General features: G+C 49.4%; 7 protein-coding genes across 7 annotated transcripts; 4 read left to right on the top strand and 3 right to left on the bottom strand.

Annotated features, from left to right (window-relative positions):
- Positions 1-411: 411 nt before the first annotated feature.
- On the bottom strand, positions 412-1,254 carry PpBr36_10496 (uncharacterized protein; the record flags this gene model as incomplete). Its single annotated transcript, XM_029897607.1, has 1 exon — positions 412-1,254. The coding sequence occupies one exon, from the start codon at positions 1,252-1,254 to the stop codon at positions 412-414; it is 843 nt and encodes a 280-aa protein (XP_029744064.1).
- Positions 1,255-3,047: 1,793 nt separating this feature from the next.
- PpBr36_10495 (uncharacterized protein) lies at positions 3,048-3,374 on the top strand (the record flags this gene model as incomplete). The annotated part of the gene is made up of 1 exon (XM_029897606.1): positions 3,048-3,374. The coding sequence occupies one exon, from the start codon at positions 3,048-3,050 to the stop codon at positions 3,372-3,374; it is 327 nt and encodes a 108-aa protein (XP_029743940.1).
- A 5,347-nt stretch (positions 3,375-8,721) lies between these two features.
- Positions 8,722-9,234, top strand: PpBr36_10494 (uncharacterized protein; the record flags this gene model as incomplete). The annotated part of the gene is made up of 2 exons (XM_029897605.1): positions 8,722-9,069; positions 9,205-9,234. 2 exons carry the CDS (start codon positions 8,722-8,724, stop codon positions 9,232-9,234), a joined length of 378 nt encoding a protein of 125 aa, XP_029743939.1.
- A 3,496-nt stretch (positions 9,235-12,730) lies between these two features.
- On the top strand, positions 12,731-14,874 carry PpBr36_10493 (uncharacterized protein; the record flags this gene model as incomplete). The annotated part of the gene is made up of 4 exons (XM_029897604.1): positions 12,731-12,737; positions 12,939-13,837; positions 13,874-14,401; positions 14,698-14,874. 4 exons carry the CDS (start codon positions 12,731-12,733, stop codon positions 14,872-14,874), a joined length of 1,611 nt encoding a protein of 536 aa, XP_029743938.1.
- PpBr36_10492 (uncharacterized protein) lies at positions 12,998-15,095 on the bottom strand (the record flags this gene model as incomplete). Its single annotated transcript, XM_029897603.1, has 2 exons — positions 12,998-14,487; positions 14,627-15,095. 2 exons carry the CDS (start codon positions 15,093-15,095, stop codon positions 12,998-13,000), a joined length of 1,959 nt encoding a protein of 652 aa, XP_029743937.1.
- A 2,233-nt stretch (positions 15,096-17,328) lies between these two features.
- Positions 17,329-18,852, top strand: PpBr36_10491 (uncharacterized protein; the record flags this gene model as incomplete). The annotated part of the gene is made up of 5 exons (XM_029897602.1): positions 17,329-17,418; positions 17,485-17,638; positions 17,803-18,332; positions 18,428-18,526; positions 18,622-18,852. 5 exons carry the CDS (start codon positions 17,329-17,331, stop codon positions 18,850-18,852), a joined length of 1,104 nt encoding a protein of 367 aa, XP_029744087.1.
- A 194-nt stretch (positions 18,853-19,046) lies between these two features.
- On the bottom strand, positions 19,047-20,333 carry PpBr36_10490 (uncharacterized protein; the record flags this gene model as incomplete). Its single annotated transcript, XM_029897601.1, has 1 exon — positions 19,047-20,333. The coding sequence occupies one exon, from the start codon at positions 20,331-20,333 to the stop codon at positions 19,047-19,049; it is 1,287 nt and encodes a 428-aa protein (XP_029744086.1).
- Positions 20,334-20,440: the final 107 nt, after the last annotated feature.

Raw genomic sequence — 20,440 nt, 5'->3', positions numbered from 1 at the left:
TCTCCGCGTAGCGAGGGTAGGACGTGATTGTCAAAAAGGAAGTTGGACATGTGCATTTTTATGCCCAGCGACAAATAAAGAAGTGGACGCTCCGAGGCGAATGAGTGAGAAGCTTCTGCGAAGGAGTATTGCCACAGGGTATGCCCTGACAGACGAGGAAACAAGAAATGAACACATCCGAAGAAGTGAAACATGAAACGAAATGAGGACAAGGAGATAAACAAGAGAAGAAAAAAAAAACAGAGAAATTGCAAAAGCTAATAAAAAGGAAAATGCAGTGGGCAAAGGGCGAAGCCTGCTCAAAAAAACACTAGAACGCTCAGTATGATAATATAGTACAATGATGTAGAAAAAAGAAAATATGTTGTAAAAAAAAAAAAAGAGAGAGAGAGAGAAAAACAAAAAAAAGCTCTAGATGAAGTTGCCTTCCCCAGAGCAACGGCTCAGAGGTGGGCTTTCACCGGGCTTCATGCACATGGAGATTGCGCCTTCAACCCACTTCATGCCGCTGATCTTGATCTCATTGTGGCTGTCGGCCTGGAAGACGCCGATTTGTTCCAGGTTGCCGAGGCAGCCCTTGAAGATGCGGCCGAGGCGCCTGGTGATGATGGGGCGGGTGATCATGACGCCGCAGTTCTTGTCCGTGACGGTGCCGGTGGTGGTGATGACGGACGAGGTCGTCCAGGACTTCGTGTAGTCGATGTTGAGGGAGCCACTGAGCACGTCCTTGACGATGGTGGGCATGACTCCCGCGTTGACGCCGATCGAGTTACTGACCATGTAGCCGGCGGCCACCGCCACCATCATGTTGCCCTGCGCGCACACCACGGGCGACATCTGCGCGTCCCAGTCGACAAAGGTGGTGGTGTTGTCGATGACCACCGACGTGGTGCTGTCGCATTTGCCCCGGCTCGATAGCGTGCCCGCGGGAGGAGGAGGACGAGCAAGAGCAGCCTCGTCTCTCTTTTGCGCGGCTTCGGCGGCCGCCAGCTTGGCCAGCTCTTCGCCCTTGTAGGTGACAAGGCCCTCCTGGACCGGAGGTGGCGCGCCGATCTGGACGCCGCTTTCCTGGAGCATGCTGATGTATGCGCTCTGGCTCATGATCCGGAGGCCGTTGGGGGTGTTGACGGCCACATCGGAGGAACTGAGAGCTTGGCTGCCGCCGCTGGAAGCCTTTGGGTCGACGGGGCTAGCTGTGATGGGTGATACCATCAAGCTGGCGAGGATGAGGATTGCGAGTCTTGTGATTGTCATTTTGCGTGCGTGTGTGGGTGGTGCTGTTGTTGTCGATGATGATGATGATGATGATGATGATGTTGTGTTTGTGTGTGTGTGTGTGTGTGTAGAGGTATGGGCGGCGCGGCAGAGTGGTTTTACTGGCATCAAAGGGCCAAGATGAAACAAGAGTGCCGATCAAGTGAAGTAAAGATTCACGGGTTGAACTGAGGTCTTGGCCCAAGGAAAAGCAGGGAAGAACAGAATCAGGTCAACGTTGGGGAGCTGTCAAAGCAATAAGCTGAGAACGGAAGAGGCCAGGATCGGCTTGAGGAGTGCAGGCAGGGTAACCCGAGCTTGTCTGGCTGATCAAGATGATGGGGAGAGAAACAAATGAGCATAATCTAAGTTTGAACGAGCTACTGCCCGGTAAATAAGTAGACTCGGTCTCGAGAACCAAGATAACGAACGCGCTTCTCGCCGACACAACACAAGGTCCCACACTGGTCATGAGGACATGAAGGGAGCGCAACCGCCGCGTGTGCTTTACCCCACGACGACCCTTTCTGATGATGAGCCGGTTGCATTTTGCGGGGTTTGTCACAAGCGCTATTAATGGCCATGTATGGTTGATTTTTTTTTTTTTTTCTTTTTTTCTTTTTTTCCTTTTTCTTTTCTTTAGTAACATCGTCAGTCTCCAAGGTTTTTTGACGGCTTTCCTTGGATGGACAGCTCCACCGACATGCTACCCACAGCACTTCCAACTTGGCTAGAATAGTAGATCGCGGCTCGAGCGGCAGGAACGAATCTTGACAACATCAGACCAAGGACTTCACCGAGTGGGTGAGAGCGGATGCGTGATTGGCCAGCTCGCCTAGCGCTTGTACCTGTCCACCACAAACGGGGACGGAAGCCGACGTAAGCTCTTTAGAAGGCTCCCGCCATCCCAAATAGCGAGTAATGATTGCGCAAGCAAAGCTATCCATTGACCAATACCGTGGAGCCATTCTGCTCCATGTTAACGGCCTGGAGGACAAGGCTGGTCCCGGAGCTCTCCGTTCGTCGCCTGGTCATCCGACCGCTTATCTCTGCGAAAAAGAGACTCTGATCAGCGGCGACTCCGTTATCGCTGCATAAACCGTCGCTGGCCATACCATGGCAGTAAGGAAATGAGCCTCACCGAACACACGACGATCACTTACCGTGATCGGTATAGATGCTTCAGTGCTTGGCATCATACATATAATGCGTGGGGAAAAACAAAGGCAAACGCGGGCGGGTTCCTGGTTTTGAGTATAGAGTTTTGACTCAGGCACTAGTATTCTGCCACGGTCATCCTTATGCGTCGTGTACAGATCGGCACTTGGAGCGGGGCTCTCCCCAAACCTGTAATAAGGGATGTCGATGACAATTTCTGGGGGTACCTTGACGTGATATCGTCGAATTAATGCGAAGCTCCTCTCTGGAGCCATGTGGGCATTGAGTAGGCACGTGGAGGCTGTTCTTTTCTTAGGACAAACAGTTACCCTGACATCAGCACCTTGATAATGCGCCCTGCTTGTTATCTGATATACTATCGGCACAAAGTCTTGTCTTTGAAGACCCATTCTGTTTTTTTTTTTTTTTTACTGAAAGAAACCTTCTTTTTCTCAAGTACAAAGCAGCTGCTTATCTGCTTTGCCCATTACACTTACTCGAGTCTCAACAAAAATCTCTGGCCCCGGTATTGGCCCGAGTCAATACAATAAAGAAAGACATTCCAAACAAGTCTCTATCGCCGAATAAGCAATATCAAGAAAAAGAAAAAAAAAACTTTACTTCCCGCCGCCAAGATGAAATTTTCAGCCCTCCACATAGCCGCCATAATTCTGGCCACGGCGACCGACCTTGCAACAGGCGACATGCACCACTCGGCCGTCTGCTTCACCAAGCGCATTAAGTTCTTTACCCAGAGAACCTTCCACATCAGCCCCAACGCCACCATGTGCGCCTGCACCTTCTACAGGGCCCGCAACACCGGCACCAACCCCTGGGATAAGTGCCCGGACTGCACCTACGACGGCCTCAGGTGCCGCTCCGAAAATGGCACCATTGGCGGCGACGAGTTCAACTACTACTGCGAGAAGAAGTGTGGCGCAAAGGGGTCAGAGGCTGACTGAGACGGTTTCTTTTCCTTTTTTTCTTTTTTTTTTTTCCTTTTTTTTTTTTCTTGAATTTTCTCCATGTACCTATTTACTTGTATATCATTGGCTGGCGTTGACCGGACTAGGTGCCTTTTATAGGATAGGATCGGATATGGGATGGCAGGGCCTTTTCTCCAAGTGGTGGGAGTTTGCGGACGGTCCTTGTTACATTGCTGGGGATATGCGGAATGTAATGATGCATTAGATAGACCATTTTTGTGTTTCAATCTTATTCTCAAATCGTACTTGGTATTCGTCCTGCCCGCTTGAACGACAATCCGGGCCTTTCTCTCCCCTCATCAGTGTTGCATTTCACCAACTGCACAAAGCGACTCGTGCTGCACGCGCGGCATGCGGAGGATCGACCAAGGCAAGCACGAAAGTGGCCATTCTTTCGCGCTGCCCATTCCAACACGGCTACGCCCTTCCCATCTCGGCAGTGCTTATCCTGAGGTGTTTTATTTTAAGGTTTTGTTGATCCCTGGTTGGCCAATTAGCGACAATCGTCTTCCAATCTTGGCCGTTCCCACTGCGGAACCTGCACCTTTTTGGTTCGTTCTAGACCCCCAGAACTTTGTTCTAGATTGCCCTTCTAGATTATTTTCACCCAAGTTGCTTCCTCACAATCTAGTTGAGCTCCCCCTCCCCGTTGCTTCAAGCCGTCACGCCATTCGCCGAGGGGCCACTTGAAGTATGCAGATCGTGGAGAAATCTACCCCACGTGCGTCAACGATACAAAGTTACGGAATGGCAGCAGCAGCAGCAGCAGCAGCAGCAGCAGCAGCAGCAGCAAATTCGGCTACCATGGCGCGAATTGCCTGAGCCCCTTCTCCCTGAATGACCCACGGCCTAAGCGAACCTGCATGAGAACCCCCCTATGCTTCGGGCCGAGGATAGCTCTTGCATACGGCTGTGAACTAACTAACTCACTGCGCGGATTGGGCAAATCCCGATGCGGCTCTAAAGACTAGTCTAAAGGGGGCGGCTTACACCGATATTCCGACCACGTGTTTTGCCTCTCTCTGTACTTGACTCCTCACCACGGACTCCACCACAATGTCACGCCGTTGAGGGACAATCAGAGCCCAGAAAAAGAATCTTCGGCATGAAGTCTCCGCATCTGAGCTCTTGCCAAGAATCCCGCGACTAAGTGCCAGGCCGCGCAGGTCGATGTTACCATCACATCAGCCCCAGCGAATTCATTTGGTCCGGGTCCGACCTTAACGCAACTGACTCCCAGATCATATCCACTTACGTTGGCCTCTCCGAGGCTTATCCGACGATACAGTGGTTTCAAGGGTTTATGTCAAAGCCTGCTCCGGAGGGGAAATATCACCATGGCAAGATCCGTTCACCCTCCCCCCTTGCAGTTACCTGACTAGCTTTTTTTCAGACCGGACTTCACAATTAAAGACTGAGGTTCATGCGATTGCTTGAAATAAAGCCAAGCTGCGAGAAGCTTCAAGTGATTAGGGATACAAATTCGATTGGCATGAGGAAGGTTTTGAATCATGGCACGGCACCTCCGCACTCGCCATTTGAAATGAAACTATATATATATTCTGACCCATAATTTTTCATCAGCAAAAAGGCAACTGAGTGCTCATCAACAAAGTGCCGAGTTTGCTGTAGGGTAATGAGGCAAGAAAAATCAAGATTCAGCTGGGTATGCAGTCAGTCGTTTCATACTCAACTGTGGCGTCGAGCACAGCCAAACGCAATGTAGCAATTTTAGGAGCTGAATGTTTCTAGGTCCAGTACCTGAACCTTGAATCCTCAAACGACTCAACAAGTTCAGGTAGTCAAGAGACCCGGACTTTGCAGCTCGGAGTGCTATTTCTTGGCGACGAGACAAGCTTTATTTCTTGGTGTGGGCCGTGTGGCGTTAGTTATTAAGTTCTGTGCAAAGTCAACACTTTCCGCTGTGCATTGCTCAGATCAACCCCCTCGCCTGTCTTTTACAATTAGACTTTTTCCAGTTTCATTAGTTCCGCCGGTCACACTTCGGCTTTTAGAATATCATGATAGAAGTACGCGCGTTGGACACCATTCTTGATGATTCGAGATGGTCAGCCACGCTAGGAAACCTGGGTGCTAGTTGTGGCAGCATAGACCATCCAACAATCGCAGAACTTTAGGTCTTTCCAAATATTCTTCTGCCCTTTTGATGGACAGTGAAAATGTGGAAGGACCCGACTTAGAAGCGCTTCAATTGGAAGCAATAACAGGGTTGTCGCATGGGAAAAAGTTTAAAGCACTAGGAACAACAGCTGTAGTGCTTTTAATTTTCGTCATCCCGTATAGCCAGCATCATAAAATATTTTATGTCCAAAGGTCTGAGCACGTCATATCGCACCTTTCCCACGTCAATTTCACCCTAGAAATCAATAGCCGGTCTGCACTGCGCAAAACGCAATACGTTTGCTCACTATATACCACTTGTCCCGAACCCCAACGAAAACGAAATTTTAATGCAGAACACACCCACAACAGCCGGGATTGTAACTAAGCCCTAACCGGCGGGCGAGATGTTGCTATGTTCTTTTCAGCAATATGACACGCTTCTGAGCTTGTTTCGGTACCGTCGTAAGCTTTGCTAAACCTTCTGGCAATCCTCGCACGTTGCAGAGTCCCAAGTATCATTCTCTAATGCTAGCAAAACAGTATCACTCCGAGCAGCAGTAGAATTGATCTTTGTAATGTTTAGCATATTTCACAGTTTAGCCTTTGTCGCATTTTGGGGAAGTAGGCTCTTGCAGTGTCTAGGTAACATCGACTAACCACCCAGTTAGACCTCTTTTCGGCTGCGTGATTCCCACATCTCGCACCAGATGGTTTAAAATAGAAACAGTACCAATATACCTAAAAAAAAAAAAAAAAAATTTAAAAATTTCTTAGCTCATTAACCTAGGGCTGCCATCTTAACCTACTCATAGGCTTTTAGGGTTAAAAGGATGAGACCGTGGGTATTAAGATGGAACTGTGGCCGTGAATTTGCGGCTGAGTGACCTCCGGTTCCGAATCTACCACCCGGTTCGAAATTGTTACTCTAGGTGGTGGGGCCGGTCAGATCCTGGCAGTAGGATAGCCGGCGTTTCGGAGTTCAAGCTGCCAAGTAATAAATCAGCTCCGGGGGCATCTCGATACATGCTAAGGAAGCCTTTTTGTGCAAGCGGGTACCGAAGGGAAGTAAACGTTGTCAGATACTGACGATAATACTATTCGGTGAGTCTTCACAAAGCCGAATGCTGCAACGTCAAAAGATCAAGATGTAAGCTGTAAGCAAAAGATATTCGAGGAAATCGCGGCTCATAAGCGCTTCGAATATGAACTCAGCCGATTGGTCCGTTGAATTTTGATCAAGCACCAACCGCCATTCAGATTCGGTTTCTGGCTTCGTTTCGGGCAGACAGATTTGCCGTTGCCCAAGTCAAATTTGTGGTTTGCTTCATTTCAGCCTTATTTGCCCCCTTCACGAGCGACGAACCGGAAACCGTTCCAGCAGCTATATCGCTCTATTGAGAACCTTTCTCCGTTCATATTCGGAATATTCTTGGCCAGGATTTCGTATCCGTCGATAATTCGTCGGGGTTGTAAAATTCGGACCCCGAGATCACCAGACCCTCACTCTGTCCCCTGACAAAAGACTTCCAAGTGCGATACCTTTGTTCGCGTTGGGTTAACCTTAGCAGCTTTTGTTGTTTCTTTTCCTCGCCTTAGAGTAGAATAGTCGCCGATGGGCGCTAACAAATTGGTTTTTTTGTGCTGTGCTTACGCTGGCGGTGACCACGTATACAGCCACACCAAGCCTGGGGTGGTGCCAAATGGTCCACCAACCCAGAATTTGAATGCGTCTCTTCAGCGCGTCTCTGGCCCAGGAATCTTTCTCTTCTTGTCACGGACAGCCACTATAGAGTAGGTGCGGGCAGCAGTCAGTCTATTGTTAAATGATTAAATTCATACTATAATTGTACAAAACTAAAGCATGTATCAAAACTACGTTTTATAACTGTTACTTCCTGCAGTATTCATGCTTTATCATGTGCATATACACTTATTCACCACTTACTAAGATAATAACAGTTTGTAAAGTCATATTCAATCATCCGTCGTTATAGTCGATGGCCAAGATACAATAATTGTAAATATCAAATGCCCAACCCTAATTTTAAATTTTTTTTTTAATTACAGCCCGCCAGCAACGCCGCTGGGAGATATGGCCATGATAAGCTTGAATTTTACAAAAGTTTTATTGAGTTTATGAACCCCGCATGTAGATACGTCTTTCAAGCACTTCATCAAACACAATTTAATCTTTTTCGGCATTTTGAACGATTCGCAACGAACAGCTAATATATCAAAGTGTCCAAATATATGCCTCGCTAAAGCCGAGTTAAATGAAAGAGAAGAAAGTACAAACTACAAAGTGTCAAACGCGTACGCGTCCGTCAACAAAGGACACACTGCATTACGTAGGTGGGGCTATCCACAGATTGTCGGTTACTCAAGCGTGCCAAACCCGTAAAGAATTGCGTGACTTTGCATAATCGGTATATCCGAGCATTGTATCCGGATAGACATTTGAAGTTGCAATTCACCGTCAGCCAGCATAAGAAAGAAGATAATTTTAAACATTTGTGTAGTAAGCAAGTATTAGATTCATTCGCTTCCTGGAATCCTGTCCTGTGGACAAGGAAGGTTGCCTAACAAGCAAAGCGTTGGGCGATTCATACAGTGCCGAAAGGTATTAGACATGGTTCAGCTACACAACATGGTAGCGGTGAGAATAAACATTAGGTTGCCACGGAGAATAAATGCTATTTGCAGATTCCACACTCATAATGAATGGTGACGCAGTAATATTATGGAATCGACAGCCGATAACTTTAATCTAAACATATTTACAGAAATAACCGCTTTCCTTCCCCTTCCCGCGTGTAACGTATCTATACATGAGCGGCATGAACATAAGTATCGGGGGCATTAGTAAGTAGAGTACACTTTCATGCATTTGCTTGGGAAATATTCAAAAAGTAAGCAAATTACTTGTTGGCATGATTCATCGACACGAATCGCAGATATTTGTTACGAAGGAGTCTTTACTAACTTGAAATTACCGCTATGTATGGCAATGAGATGGGTGTAAATTCTTTTTCTATAAATCACAGCCCTTTTCTTCTCATGCTTCCCTCTTAATCTCTTCTTTATTCTGTCTCCAATTCAGCCTTCAATTCAGCCTTTTTTGAACCTTTCACTTACTCATCTACTTACCTATTTTACAATGCATTCGAAGCTTGTTTTTACCTTTTTCATCCTCGGCGCAATGGCCGCACCAATGCCCTCATCCGAGTCCGCTGTTGCCGCTGAATCGCTGCCCCTCCAAGCTCGCTCGGAAACGGGCGGACTAACCAGGCGGGGGAGGAAGGACAAGGGGAAGGCACCGATGGTGCAGCAAGAGCCTTTGGAGTCTTCGAGGCCACCACGACAGGGGCCCCAGGAATGGCCGCGTGAGCCGGTTACGATTAAGTACAACGACGACCACTATCCTTCAAATCTTGCATACTCGGCTCCGGCTCCAAATTGGTATCACAGCACCTACCCGCAGCAGCATGAATACGGAAAGACAACTTATTCAAACCACATGCAGGGTGAGGGAATCCAGGGCAAGCATGTTGGTGACGAGTATTATTACAGCCCGCACGTGACAGACTATGAAAAAAGTGTCCATGGCTTTTTCTACGGCAACAAACGCAAACGCTCAGTCGACGGAGAGCAAACCAATTAAAACTATGCACATAGCAGCCAGTCCCTCGAGGCTTACGGCGAGGGCTACTAAAGATGCCTTTTTCTTTTGTTTTTTTTTTTTATTATTATTCAAAAATGGGGCTTCCTGAACCTAATGAATTGTATTTAGCCAGATACCTGGCGGATATAATCCCTTAGCCGAAGGATGAGTTATGATGGTTGACAAGAGCCGCACGCAAAGACACATAGAACAGCAGACAGGCAGTTAGACTAGCAAGCATACAGAATAGAATTAACCACATCGTTTTCTCAAACCAATAGTCGTTACGGGTTGGCGTGTCTGGGCGGCTCCCAACCGTGGCTTGCCTCACCTCACGTAACAAGGCGGCAGTGTTCGTTCCTTATTTGTTTGCTTAGGCGCACGTGCACATGATTAGCATTACGTATCTCTTTTTCTTCTTTCTTTGCACCTTGGCTACTAATCTCTGAATAAAACTGCCTTTATATTGCAGCTTTATCTTTTGGGATGGTCATGGTAACATTAAAGCTCAAAGAGAAGAACTGTGGGGAACTTTATAACATTATTGTTGTTTCCTTATAAAAGTCTAGTAAAAGAGTTCGAGCAAGCTTAAATTCGTATTCTTGTTGAAAACGTCACGGCATTACCAGAACACAGACTGTCTGATGACCTCTACGAGTGCCACACCATGTCATGAACCAAAAGAACTGAACTAATTGCACAAGACCAAAAGCAATCGTGATCTCTTATCCACCTTTATTGCGCATCATGATAGAGGCCCAGCGTCTAGACTATAGATCAGAATACATGTGAAGTGCGTTCTGACGCTGAATTATGCTTCTCGGCTGAGGGCTGAATTCGCATTAAATCGGCTAAGATTCAAACTACTCACAGATTAGATGCTTTGTTCACGGGTGTAGGTGACTGCAAACGATGGATGCTACCCACGGGATAATATAATATCCGCTGCTATGTCGGGCCTCTTATCGAATCAAAATGACCCTTACTTTACATTGCAGGCCTTGGTTGTATACGAACTTTGTGAAAGACTTTCATTCTATTTTGCGGTTACCAAGCCCAAGCCATAGTTTCACCAGGTCAAGGGTCTGTCAGCTGATAATAGCGATGGAAGAGGCCGGGTCACTGGTGGCAGAAGATAACGTTGCTGTAGAGATTGTTGATATGGAGCTGACATTTCTTGACGGCTTAAAGAGAAAGCTTGTTTTTTTTTTCTTTTATTTTGTTTTTTTTTTGTTTTGGTGCAATAAAATATGCCATTGACCTGGAGTCGAGAAGGTCATTTTGGCCTCGAATCATAATTTGCTGGAGTAAAAGACCGGACTCGCCGAGAAGCTGAGAAAAGCCCATGTTCTAGGTCCTGCCTGCTTGTTCGGCCCCGGAACAACGGGGATAAGTAGACAGGTATGCAGGTAGCTAGGTAGGTACCTAAATACCACAAGGCAACCACCACCCATGTCCGCGTTGGGCACCTTTTTTTTCCCTACAGGCTACAATGACTTCCGACTGGCGGTCGGATTGGAGTGAAAACACCTAAGAGAGTAATAGCGTAAAGCTGCCTGACTCGAAAGTTCAACAAGATGGCTCTGGTCTGCAACATTATACAAGTAAAACCATGCAACATGAACCCAGTTGTTATATTTAGCACTTGTACGAAAATGGTTGCCCGCTCACCAAGCGAGCTGTCGTATTAATAGATTGGTGCACAACGCAAGGCAAAGAAAAACACAACAGACTGCCTTGTTAGAATATTTTGAATGAAATTGGCGTGGAACTTCATGGCTCTCACTTTCTACACAGCAATTAAAAAATAAAAAAATAAAAACCTGGTTTCCCCCATTTACTCACACGCATTTTCTTTCTTGACATACCTAACAGCATTTCTTTTTTTTTTTTTTTACCTTTTCTTCACTTTTCTTTGTAAAAACAAAACATTGACTTTGATCCGTCAAGATGCTTTTCCAAACCATGATTTCCATCGTTCTCGCCTATGGCGCTATCGCCAATGCGGCTCAAGTCCCTGAATTTCAGCATCACGACAAGATCATGGCTCGCGCTCCGCCCTCTAAGTTCAAGGGGATCGATTCGCAACACTGTGATAATCTTTGCCACCGGATCATGGAGGTCGCGGGATTCTGGCATGAAGACCAAAGAACAGAGGGTTGCGCAAACACTTGCTCGGCTTTGGAGAGGCATTACCGGCCTTTTGCACAACAGTAAGGCCTGCCAAAACCCGAAAACAGGTTTAGCCCAGCCCGGCCCGCCAACCCATGGGCTCTTGGCGGGGGCCCGTAGTGGCCCACGGGTCTTTTTAACGGGTAAATAAAGGCCCGCGGGCTGGCGGGGTTAACCCGAATTGGGTAACCCGTGGGTTTTGGTATTGGGGCGATTAAAAAGTAATAATTATGTAAACAAAAAAACGCATTTATTAAATTTGGATACAAATTCAATAAACAAAATATATTTATTCGTATAACTATGAAATAACAAGTATTCAAACGAAAGGTAGCGTAAAGTAATGGAAAACAGGTTATCATAATTATTCTACATAATTATCCTTTTTTTAAAACTATTATTTAATCTTTTAGATAATTTGATTAATATTTTTTATATCCATGTTGATATTAATAGAACTAACCTGGTTATTTTGCTCCTTTTCCTATTGCTTTTCCTTCCTTTTTTCCCGTTTTTATTATTGTTCTTATTTTCGTTTTCCGGTAAAAAAACTCGAAACCGCCAACGAAAACGAAAACGAAAATAAATTTAAAATAATATTTGGTTACGGTAAACGTTTTCCAGCAATTTTGGAAAATGTTTTATTTGGAATTCGGGTCAATAACGGGGTTTTCGGTAATTTGGAAACTTTTGAGAATTGTAATATAAAAGGTAACGGGTTTTAATTATTATAACCAAACAAAATCGAAATAATAGGTAGTGTGTGAACATAGCTAGCGCAGAATAGTCTCAGTGCTCAGACTAGACCCCCCTGCTTCGCAGTGGGGGACCGAGCGCTCCATGTACCTTTCAGCCACATGGCTTTTCGACCAATTACATTGGCCGAAAAGATCGCGCTGAACCAGAGCGTTCTTTGGATGGACCCACAGGTAAATTGCAAAGCCGCAACTGAGCCACGAAGTGGATCAGTTGTGGAGCTCTGGGCTTCAGGGATGAGCCCTGAGACTACGGTTTTTGCGCTCAAAAGATGACAAAAATCTAGTCTGAGCAACGAGACTATATTCAAAGCAGTCTGGTGTTTTCCTTTATGGTAGCAATTTACCTTTTGTTCTGGATGATGATCGAGCGATCGCTTTGTTTAATAATGGAGAACTACTATCATATAAATTATGTGCCTTTAGAACAAAGCCTCACATCGCTTCCCTCTAGGAGATTAGCTAGGATGCACATTAAACAGCCCGTTTTAATGATGCCACGAGAACTTTGTGGCGAGTGGTTATTGACGGGCATTGAAGGGAGCAAGTATCCACCCAGAGAAGTCGCATAAGGGAGGCGCATTTCAACCCCGTGTCTGCCAGAGCCAGAACAACGAGCCATGACAAGTAGATGTAGCTTGGTTGGCATAACCCAGCCTATGAGTGCTGACCCCTGTGGTAAAAGAAAGAAAAAAAAAAAAAAAAAAAAAAAAAAAAAAAAAAAAAAAAAAAAAAAAAAAAAAACTCTAAGATTATGGGATTGAGAGTAGCAAACAAAGCACTTGACAGGAATGCAAATTAGCCTGATTCAAGTGGCATATTAAAAAGGACCCTGGAAAACCAGATGGAAGAGAAATCCCCCGTCCAAAACCAAGCCTGTAACGATTTCACGCCATGCCCACCTTGATCTCCCTCCCCTTGACGCTCCTCCACTCGATGGCGAGGCTTCCAAACACGCTCGCCGCCGCCAGGCACGCACTCATCAGGAGGGTCTTGGTCAACGCGTCGCTGTAGCTCCTGATGACCCGGGGCAAGAGTTCTTTGGGTATCGCGGTGCGGAGGTCGGTGGCCCCCGCGGTGAAGATGATTTTTGGGTCCAAGCTCGGGAACATGGTCTGGAGGTAGGCGACCAGCTTGTTGACAAAGATGCTCTCGGCGATGGAGACGAACAGGGCGCCGCCCAGACTCTGCACAAAGACGATGACGGCGGTGCCCATGGGCACGTCCTCGAGGTCGAGCACGGCCTGCACGGCGATGATGGGCTGCTGCATGCCGAAGCCCACGCCGGCGCCGGCAATGACCTGGTATCCGATCCAGATGGCCTGTTTCGTGCGCGGGTTCCACGTGGACAGCAGCCCGAAGCCGACCGACATGACCACGGTGGAGATCCAGAGGAAAGGCGTGTAGTAGCCCCAGACGGTGACAACCACTCCGGAGATGAGCGACGCGGCCACGAGGGCCAGCAGGAACGGCAAGATCCGGATGCCCGACTCGACGGCCGACACGCCCTGCACGGCCTGGAACCAGATGGGGATGAAGTAGCTGGAGCTGACGAAGGCGGCGCCCCCGGTGAAGGCGTAAAACGCCGCCGCCCAGACGGTGCGCTTCTTGATGATGCGCGGCGGCACCGTGGCCTGCTCGTCCTGCCACCACTGCAGGACCAACCAGACGCCGAAGAGGACGCCGAACAGGGACAGGAGCGCGATGATGCGCACGTCGCCCCACGGGTACTCGGTGCCGGCCCACTGTAGGCCCAGCAACAGGGACACGATGGCGGGCATGAAGACGACGGTGCCGACCGGGTCGAACTGCTTCGCGCGGGTCCACCACGAAGGGCGCGCGTCGTGTGGTTGCAGCAGCTGCTGCCGGGTCCGCCGAGAGCCGTGGTCGGGCTCGCGGAACCAGAACGCGATGGCGGCGACGCTGAGCACGCCAAACGGCAGGTTGATGTAGAAGCACCAGCGCCAGGTGGCCTTGTCGGTAAAGACGCCGCCGAGCAGCGGGCCCGCCACGACGGCGATGCCGTACATGGAGCCCAGGATCCCGGTGAAGAGCGGCCGGCGGACCATGGGGACCGAGTGCGCGAGGATGATGAGAGAGCCGGAGAAGAGCCCCGCGGACCCGACGCCGGCGATGGCGCGCCCGAGGATCAGGAGGAGGGAAGACCTCGCGGCGCCGCAGAGCAGGGACCCCAGCTCAAACAGGCCGATGGCCGTGAAGTAGATCCATTTTATACTGTAATGACTGTACAGCTTCCCGAAGAAGAGCTGCAAGGCCGAGACGGTCAGGAGGTATGCGCTGCCGTACCAGCCAACGTCGCCTAGGCTGTTGAACTCGTCGGTGATTTTCGGTATGGCCACCGCGATGATGGCGCTGTCTGAGAAGAACAAGAACACAATAATCGTTTAGTCTTTCGGTTGCAGTGCAAAAAGTTCCAAAAAAAAAAAAAAAAAAAAAAAAAAAAAAAAAAAAAACACAAGAGCTTTATATACTCGAGAGAGGGGGGGTTTACTCACCGAGCGCCATAAGAAACACGCTCATACAGAGCGCCGTAATCACAAGGACAAGCTTCAGTCCGGTGATGTAGGGCGCTCCGTCTTCGCGTATCGAGTCATTCTCGTGTGCGGTCGAGCTTGCGCTGATCACATCTTCGTCGTCATTCTTCTCCGTATTCCCGTCGGCCTCCACTGCAGCCGCCGCCGCCGACGTCGACGGTGAGCCCTCTTCCGAAGCTCGCTCCCTGGCATCGAAGAAGGAATCATGATAGCCCGAGTCCGCCGTCGACAAGGCCGGACTCGCCGACCCTTGACGGGCCACCTTGCACTCTGCTCTCGACTCTTTGCACCGGCAGTCTGCGCCACAGCATTGCTGGCCCATCTTCGGCTTTGCTGCCGCTAGCGAGTTGGTACTGGAACTGCTCGCTGCGATGGTTTGGCCGCTGCTTTCTTCTCCACAGGACGTCAGGGAAACTGCCTGATACGTCATTGTGCCTCTCACCCGCTTTCAACCTGTAAAGAATGTTGTTTTTTTTTTTTTTCTCTCTCTCTTTTTGTTTGTGGAGTATAAGAAACCTCGGTCCGTACGATATTTTGGATAAAGTGCAAGGAGAAAGAAGGGACGGATTTCTTTTTTTGTCTCTTTCGTTTGGAAGCGAACGTAAGATCTAAGCGGACATAGCAAAGAACGTCTTGCTCTCGCAACCAGCTCTTAACGCGGCATTGAGCAAACAAGCTTAAGTTTCTTGTCTGGCAAGCTTCTTTGCCCTTTTCCTCGTTCCTGCTGGACGCATGGCACGGGCCCAGCGTCTGTCTTATGTTGGGCCATGGCAGGCCGTTTGGGAAAATATGCATGCCAATTTTCATCCCAAGAGCTCCTACAGACCACGGTCGAGTCATATCTATTTCCGTGACTGGCTTTCTTGGTGGCAATCGCCGCGCACCCGGAGGCCTGCGGTTTACCTGGATAGGGGTCGTAGGGTTCAATTCGTATTTTTTTTTTCTCCATTATCACCATAATTGAAGATAAGTAAAGCAAAATTCGGATGGGATGAGATGAACCACTTGAAGGGCACGTTTCTTTTTCTCCCTCTTGAAAAAAAAAAGAAACCAAAAAGCATAATTTTCCGCCACCTGGACTGGGTGAATGTAGGTACGGATGGCCGTACCCTGATAAGGCGACATGGAATATTATCTGCGTTTGAGCGTTGATTGAAACTTTTCTTTCTTTTTTTTTTTTGAAAAAAAAAACAATATAAAAGTAGCAATAGTACAAAGAAACATTCAATCCCTTGGGTACTGGGTAAAGTAGTTAGTTATAAGCGGCGACCTTGGTCAATTGACTTGCCACTGATTCAGGGGGTGCATGCGTATAGGAATGCGACAAGCCGAACACGAAGCTCGTTTTCTTGTTCTTGTTCTCCTTTTTGTTTTCGTTGTCTTCACTCTTGCTGCTCCCCAGCCTACTAGCGTAGATGCTCCGGATATTCACCTCCCTAGAGACAGAAAGCAACGAATCCTCGCCAAGAATTGCTAGAGCCGAACTCTTTACCGTCATCCGTAGAGACCAGAATGATGGACTGGAAAGAAGAACCATGAAACTTCGGATTTTTGGGTTGGGCGAGTTGAAGCAAAATCAGGCAAAGTATTTTTTATTTTTATTCTTTTTTTTTTTTATATTTTTTCCTCGTTATTTTTTTCCCCTTCTCCATTACAAACACGTCGCAGTACATTCGTATAGAGAACGGATGGCCGTTTTCGCACTGATTGCACACCGGTGATGCTTGGAGAGGGGGGCGTTTGCCCATTTGGGATGACTGCTGCGGCTTTGGATACTGCACTCGCATGTGGCTCTCAACTGTTTTTGTTGCGATGAGAACCTAATTTCTGGTGTTGCCATTGTCAATTTTTTTTTTTTTTATCTCTATTTGGCCTCCGCCACCTGCTTCTCGAAGAATAGGAAATGTCGGATTATTTATGTGAATAACGATAGTCATGCCCATCCGAGGCAAGGAATTTCGTCCAAGTGCACTAGGAAAATCGTAGGAAGGAGCCTGGAAAACCTGTATTCCGTATTGTTGGGAAGTCATGGTTCCACGCAACTGATGTTTGTTTGTTTGTCCGTTCGTTTGTATGTATGACAGCCATGATTAGATGACTGCTCTGTTGAAAAAAATTGTAGAGAAGCCCGGAGGGTTTGTACCCCGACAAAAAGGGGGAAAAAGCCTAGGTAGGCATATTTGTCTTGACCAACTCCAAACTTCGCCTAGATAAAGATAAAGTACGATACAAAGACTGAGGGTGTTGCTGCAAGTCGGCCGCCGATAACGTCGAACCCACTCTACTCGGGTGGTACTATGTAGATACTGGGGGCAATGCGGGGATGATCTAGTGCGGGTTTTGGTTTTGAGAGGAGAGAGCATGATAGCGAAAGACCTAGCTCCAGCGAGCTCCAATATGTTGCAGGTGAAAAGCTGGGGTGGCAAGTCAAAATGCACTATGGTGGAACTCCGCATCGTCTCGAGCTCATATTGTCCGTCCTATCATCTCCGCACTCGGAGAAAGATAGGCGTTTCGTCTGATAAAGACGAGGCACCACAACATCCCCAAGCTTGGAGAGAGAGAAAAAAAAAAAAAAAGCACCAACTCAATTGCTTTGTTATCAATCAAACTATAACTGGCGTAGGGCAAACCATACTTTTTTTTTTTCACGCGCGACAAAGATGATGTCCTGGTTGGTAATCGCGTCTCTCGCGGTTGTGTTGCTTGCATGGGCCAGGCAACGCGAGGCGAGACAGACACACCGACAAGCGGTACGTGCCATCAATCACATTCCTTCACTTTCCAGGGAATGGCTGTAGGACTGACATGCCTCCCAGTTGGCGAGCGGGAAGCCTGTCAGAAAAGACGCCAAGGGACGACGAGATGTTACAGTCTCTACCCCCCAGATAGAACCGCTGGATGGCTTCGACTGGGAACAGACGAAACCGAAGAAATTCCGCCCCTTCAAGCCAATCTACCACATCACCATGGGTAAGTGACCATCCACACGTCACTTCTCTAACCCCTTCCTAACAGCCCCAGTATTTCTTTTTTTTTCTTTTTTTTTTGGCCTAATAATCTGTCTCATCTTGGCCGGGCGAAAAATAATAATAATAATAAAATAAACAAAATAAAAACACAAATCCCATACACAGGACTGCAAGCCAGCAACCCGTCCGAATTGATCACCATGGACCACGACTACGCCGACAAGATGGAGTTCAGACGCAAGACCATCGCGTCGCACCCAGACGCCGTCATCGGCGCCCTGCGGCCAGAGGGCCTCGCGCCCGCGCAGGAGCTGTACACGTACCTGCTGGGCGAGTACCTGCCGACGCGGTACCCTCGCATGTTCACGCTCGAGGACGAGGGCGGGACGCTGCGTAACCACGTCACGGGCCGTACTTGCGCGACCGTGCCGCCGTCCGACGACGTCGAGGTGCTCCTGCGCACGCTGGGCGAGACGGTCGAGGACGACTTGTTCATCCTGGTGCGGACGCCCGCCGGGCAGCACAGGATGGTCGCGTTTGTGTGCTGTCATCCGGCCGGGTTCAATCCGGCGGACAAGCTGGGGATGGTCCTTGCCGACATTCACGGCCCGGTCCCGTCGTATGAGAAGATTGGGCCCAGCATGGAGCGGTTCTTTGCAAAGTTGGAGGTTGGGGAGGTGGTCAAGAGGTTGAATGTGAGTGGCTCTTTTTTTCTTTTTGTTTGTTTTTTGGTAGGGGAAGCGTGTTTTGCATGGAGGGCCTGGTCGACTGACACACAACTGCCCGACAGTGGGCAATCACCACCGAACCGCAACTGTTCACCCCCTCGGCATATCATGTTCACGAGGGCGATGAGGTCCAGAAAGACGAGGAGATTGACATTGAAAAGGTTGGCACTGGATAATTTTACCGCTTCCGGAGAAAGCGTCCCCTGCCGCCCCCCCGCAGCATCAAAAGCTAACACCCTCATGATCTTTATGCCAGACTCGACTTCGCGTCGAACTGCAGTCGCTATCCAGACTTCCCAAAACAAGGGCGGTCCTCTTCTCCTTCAAGTCATACCTCTACCCGGTGGTGGACATCAAGGAGGAGGGTCTGGGTCCGGAACTGGCAGACGCCATCGAAGGTCTCAAGAAGGGCAATGCGCCGGGAATGTGGATGTATAAAGGAGGGGTGCGATGGGGCAAGGGAGTTTGCGAATATCTGCGGAGCTAGGCAAGCACTTTGGTTTGAACTTTGATTTTTTTGTTGCCTCTGGGGCATAACAACTAGACCACTTCAGCATAGCCTGCTCATAGCGTTCTGTTGTATTTTGCAAGCTGGGATCGCCTGGATGGATGGATGGATGGATCTACCCAGCAAAGAAGTCGAGTAAACTGGACATGTACAATTGATTCTGCAGGCCGTTTCTAACGGGGAATCTCTCCGTCCCACACAAAATCCTGCTCCATTCCCTCCAACAGAGGCCTCAAGGCCATGCCGTAATCTCCTCCATTCGGCGTCCTCAGCAACGTATGGATGTGAAACTTGGCCGGCTCCCGGTTGGTAAGGAAGACGCCCGAGTGGTGGTCAAACTCGACGATGATGACGGGGCTCTGCACCCTGTAGTAGAAGGCATCGTCGTCGCCGAAGCCGCCGATCCAGCAAAAGTACGTCTCGGCAAACCAGTCTCGCACCTGGGCCATGCGCAGCTCCCTCGCGCGCGCGGGCAGGTACAGCAGGAACTGCTCGACGATGCGGGCGACGAGGTCCTGCTGCGCCGGCGACATGTCGGCCACGACGACGCCCTCGTACGGCACGACGCGGTTGTCGCGGTACGCGCCGCACAGGTGGCGCTGGTCGTCGTGGTTCCAACGCCCGCGCGGCATGGCCGGGTCGCGGAGGAGCTTGTACACTTGCGCGGCCTGCTGCGTCGGCGGCGGCAGCGACTGCATCAGCTCCAGACCGAGCTCCTCCTCGGCCTGCAGGATGCGGGTGCCGGCGTGCGGCCCGTCGTCGACGACGTTGGGCTCGGCGCCCGTGAACCAGGGCGAGATCACCATCTGGGTCCGGTGCAGGAGGACGTTGAGGCAGAGGTGGTGCCCGTACAGGGAAAAGCCCCAGGGGCCGGTGGTGGACGGCGTGCCGAACAGGACAAAGTTGTACGAGTGCTCGTTGCAGATCCTCGGGGCGCGCACCAGCTCCCCCAGGAAGCCGTTGATGCGCATGGCCCCGAGCGCCTTTTGGTAGCCCTCCGGGCTGAGCGTCGTTTCCAGCACGCGCAGGACGGCCTGTCGCAGCTCGGGCGTCACCTCGTCCAGGCGCACGCCCTTGTCGCTGAGCAGGAACTCCGGGTTGGACCAGGACCGCCACTCGGGCGAGTCGATGTGGTAGCTGGTGACGGCGGCCTGCTCCGGCGTGAGCTGGGCCAGGACGGCGTTCGCCGCGGCGGTGATGTCTTGGATCGGGACGCCTTCGTCCTGCGGCTTGAACAGGCCCGTGCGCACCGTGCCGTCGCTGGTGATGCCGCGGAAGGGCTCCTGGAAGAGGGCGCGCCAGTGGAGGTACAGCCCGTGGAGCCATGGCGGGTTGCCCCCCTGGATGAATTCTTTGGCGTATTCGTGCGCATCCTGCTTCTGCATTGTCGTGAAGCGAGGGTGGCTCAGGTCTGGGAGGAACTGGCGATACTCGCCGTCCTTGGTGCCGTTTGTGGCCATTTTGTTTGTGGGCCAATTCTTTTAAAAAAAAAAAAAAAAAATCAAAAATCAAAAATCCGGGAGCGACTTTTGGGAGTTTGTTCGCTTTTCCATACGGATATGCGAAT

Source organism: Pyricularia pennisetigena (genome assembly GCF_004337985.1).
Source record: "Pyricularia pennisetigena strain Br36 chromosome Unknown Pyricularia_pennisetigena_Br36_Scf_10, whole genome shotgun sequence".
NCBI classification, from domain to species: Eukaryota; Fungi; Ascomycota; class Sordariomycetes; order Magnaporthales; family Pyriculariaceae; genus Pyricularia; species Pyricularia pennisetigena.
This window is presented reverse-complemented; position numbering and strand designations above follow the sequence as displayed.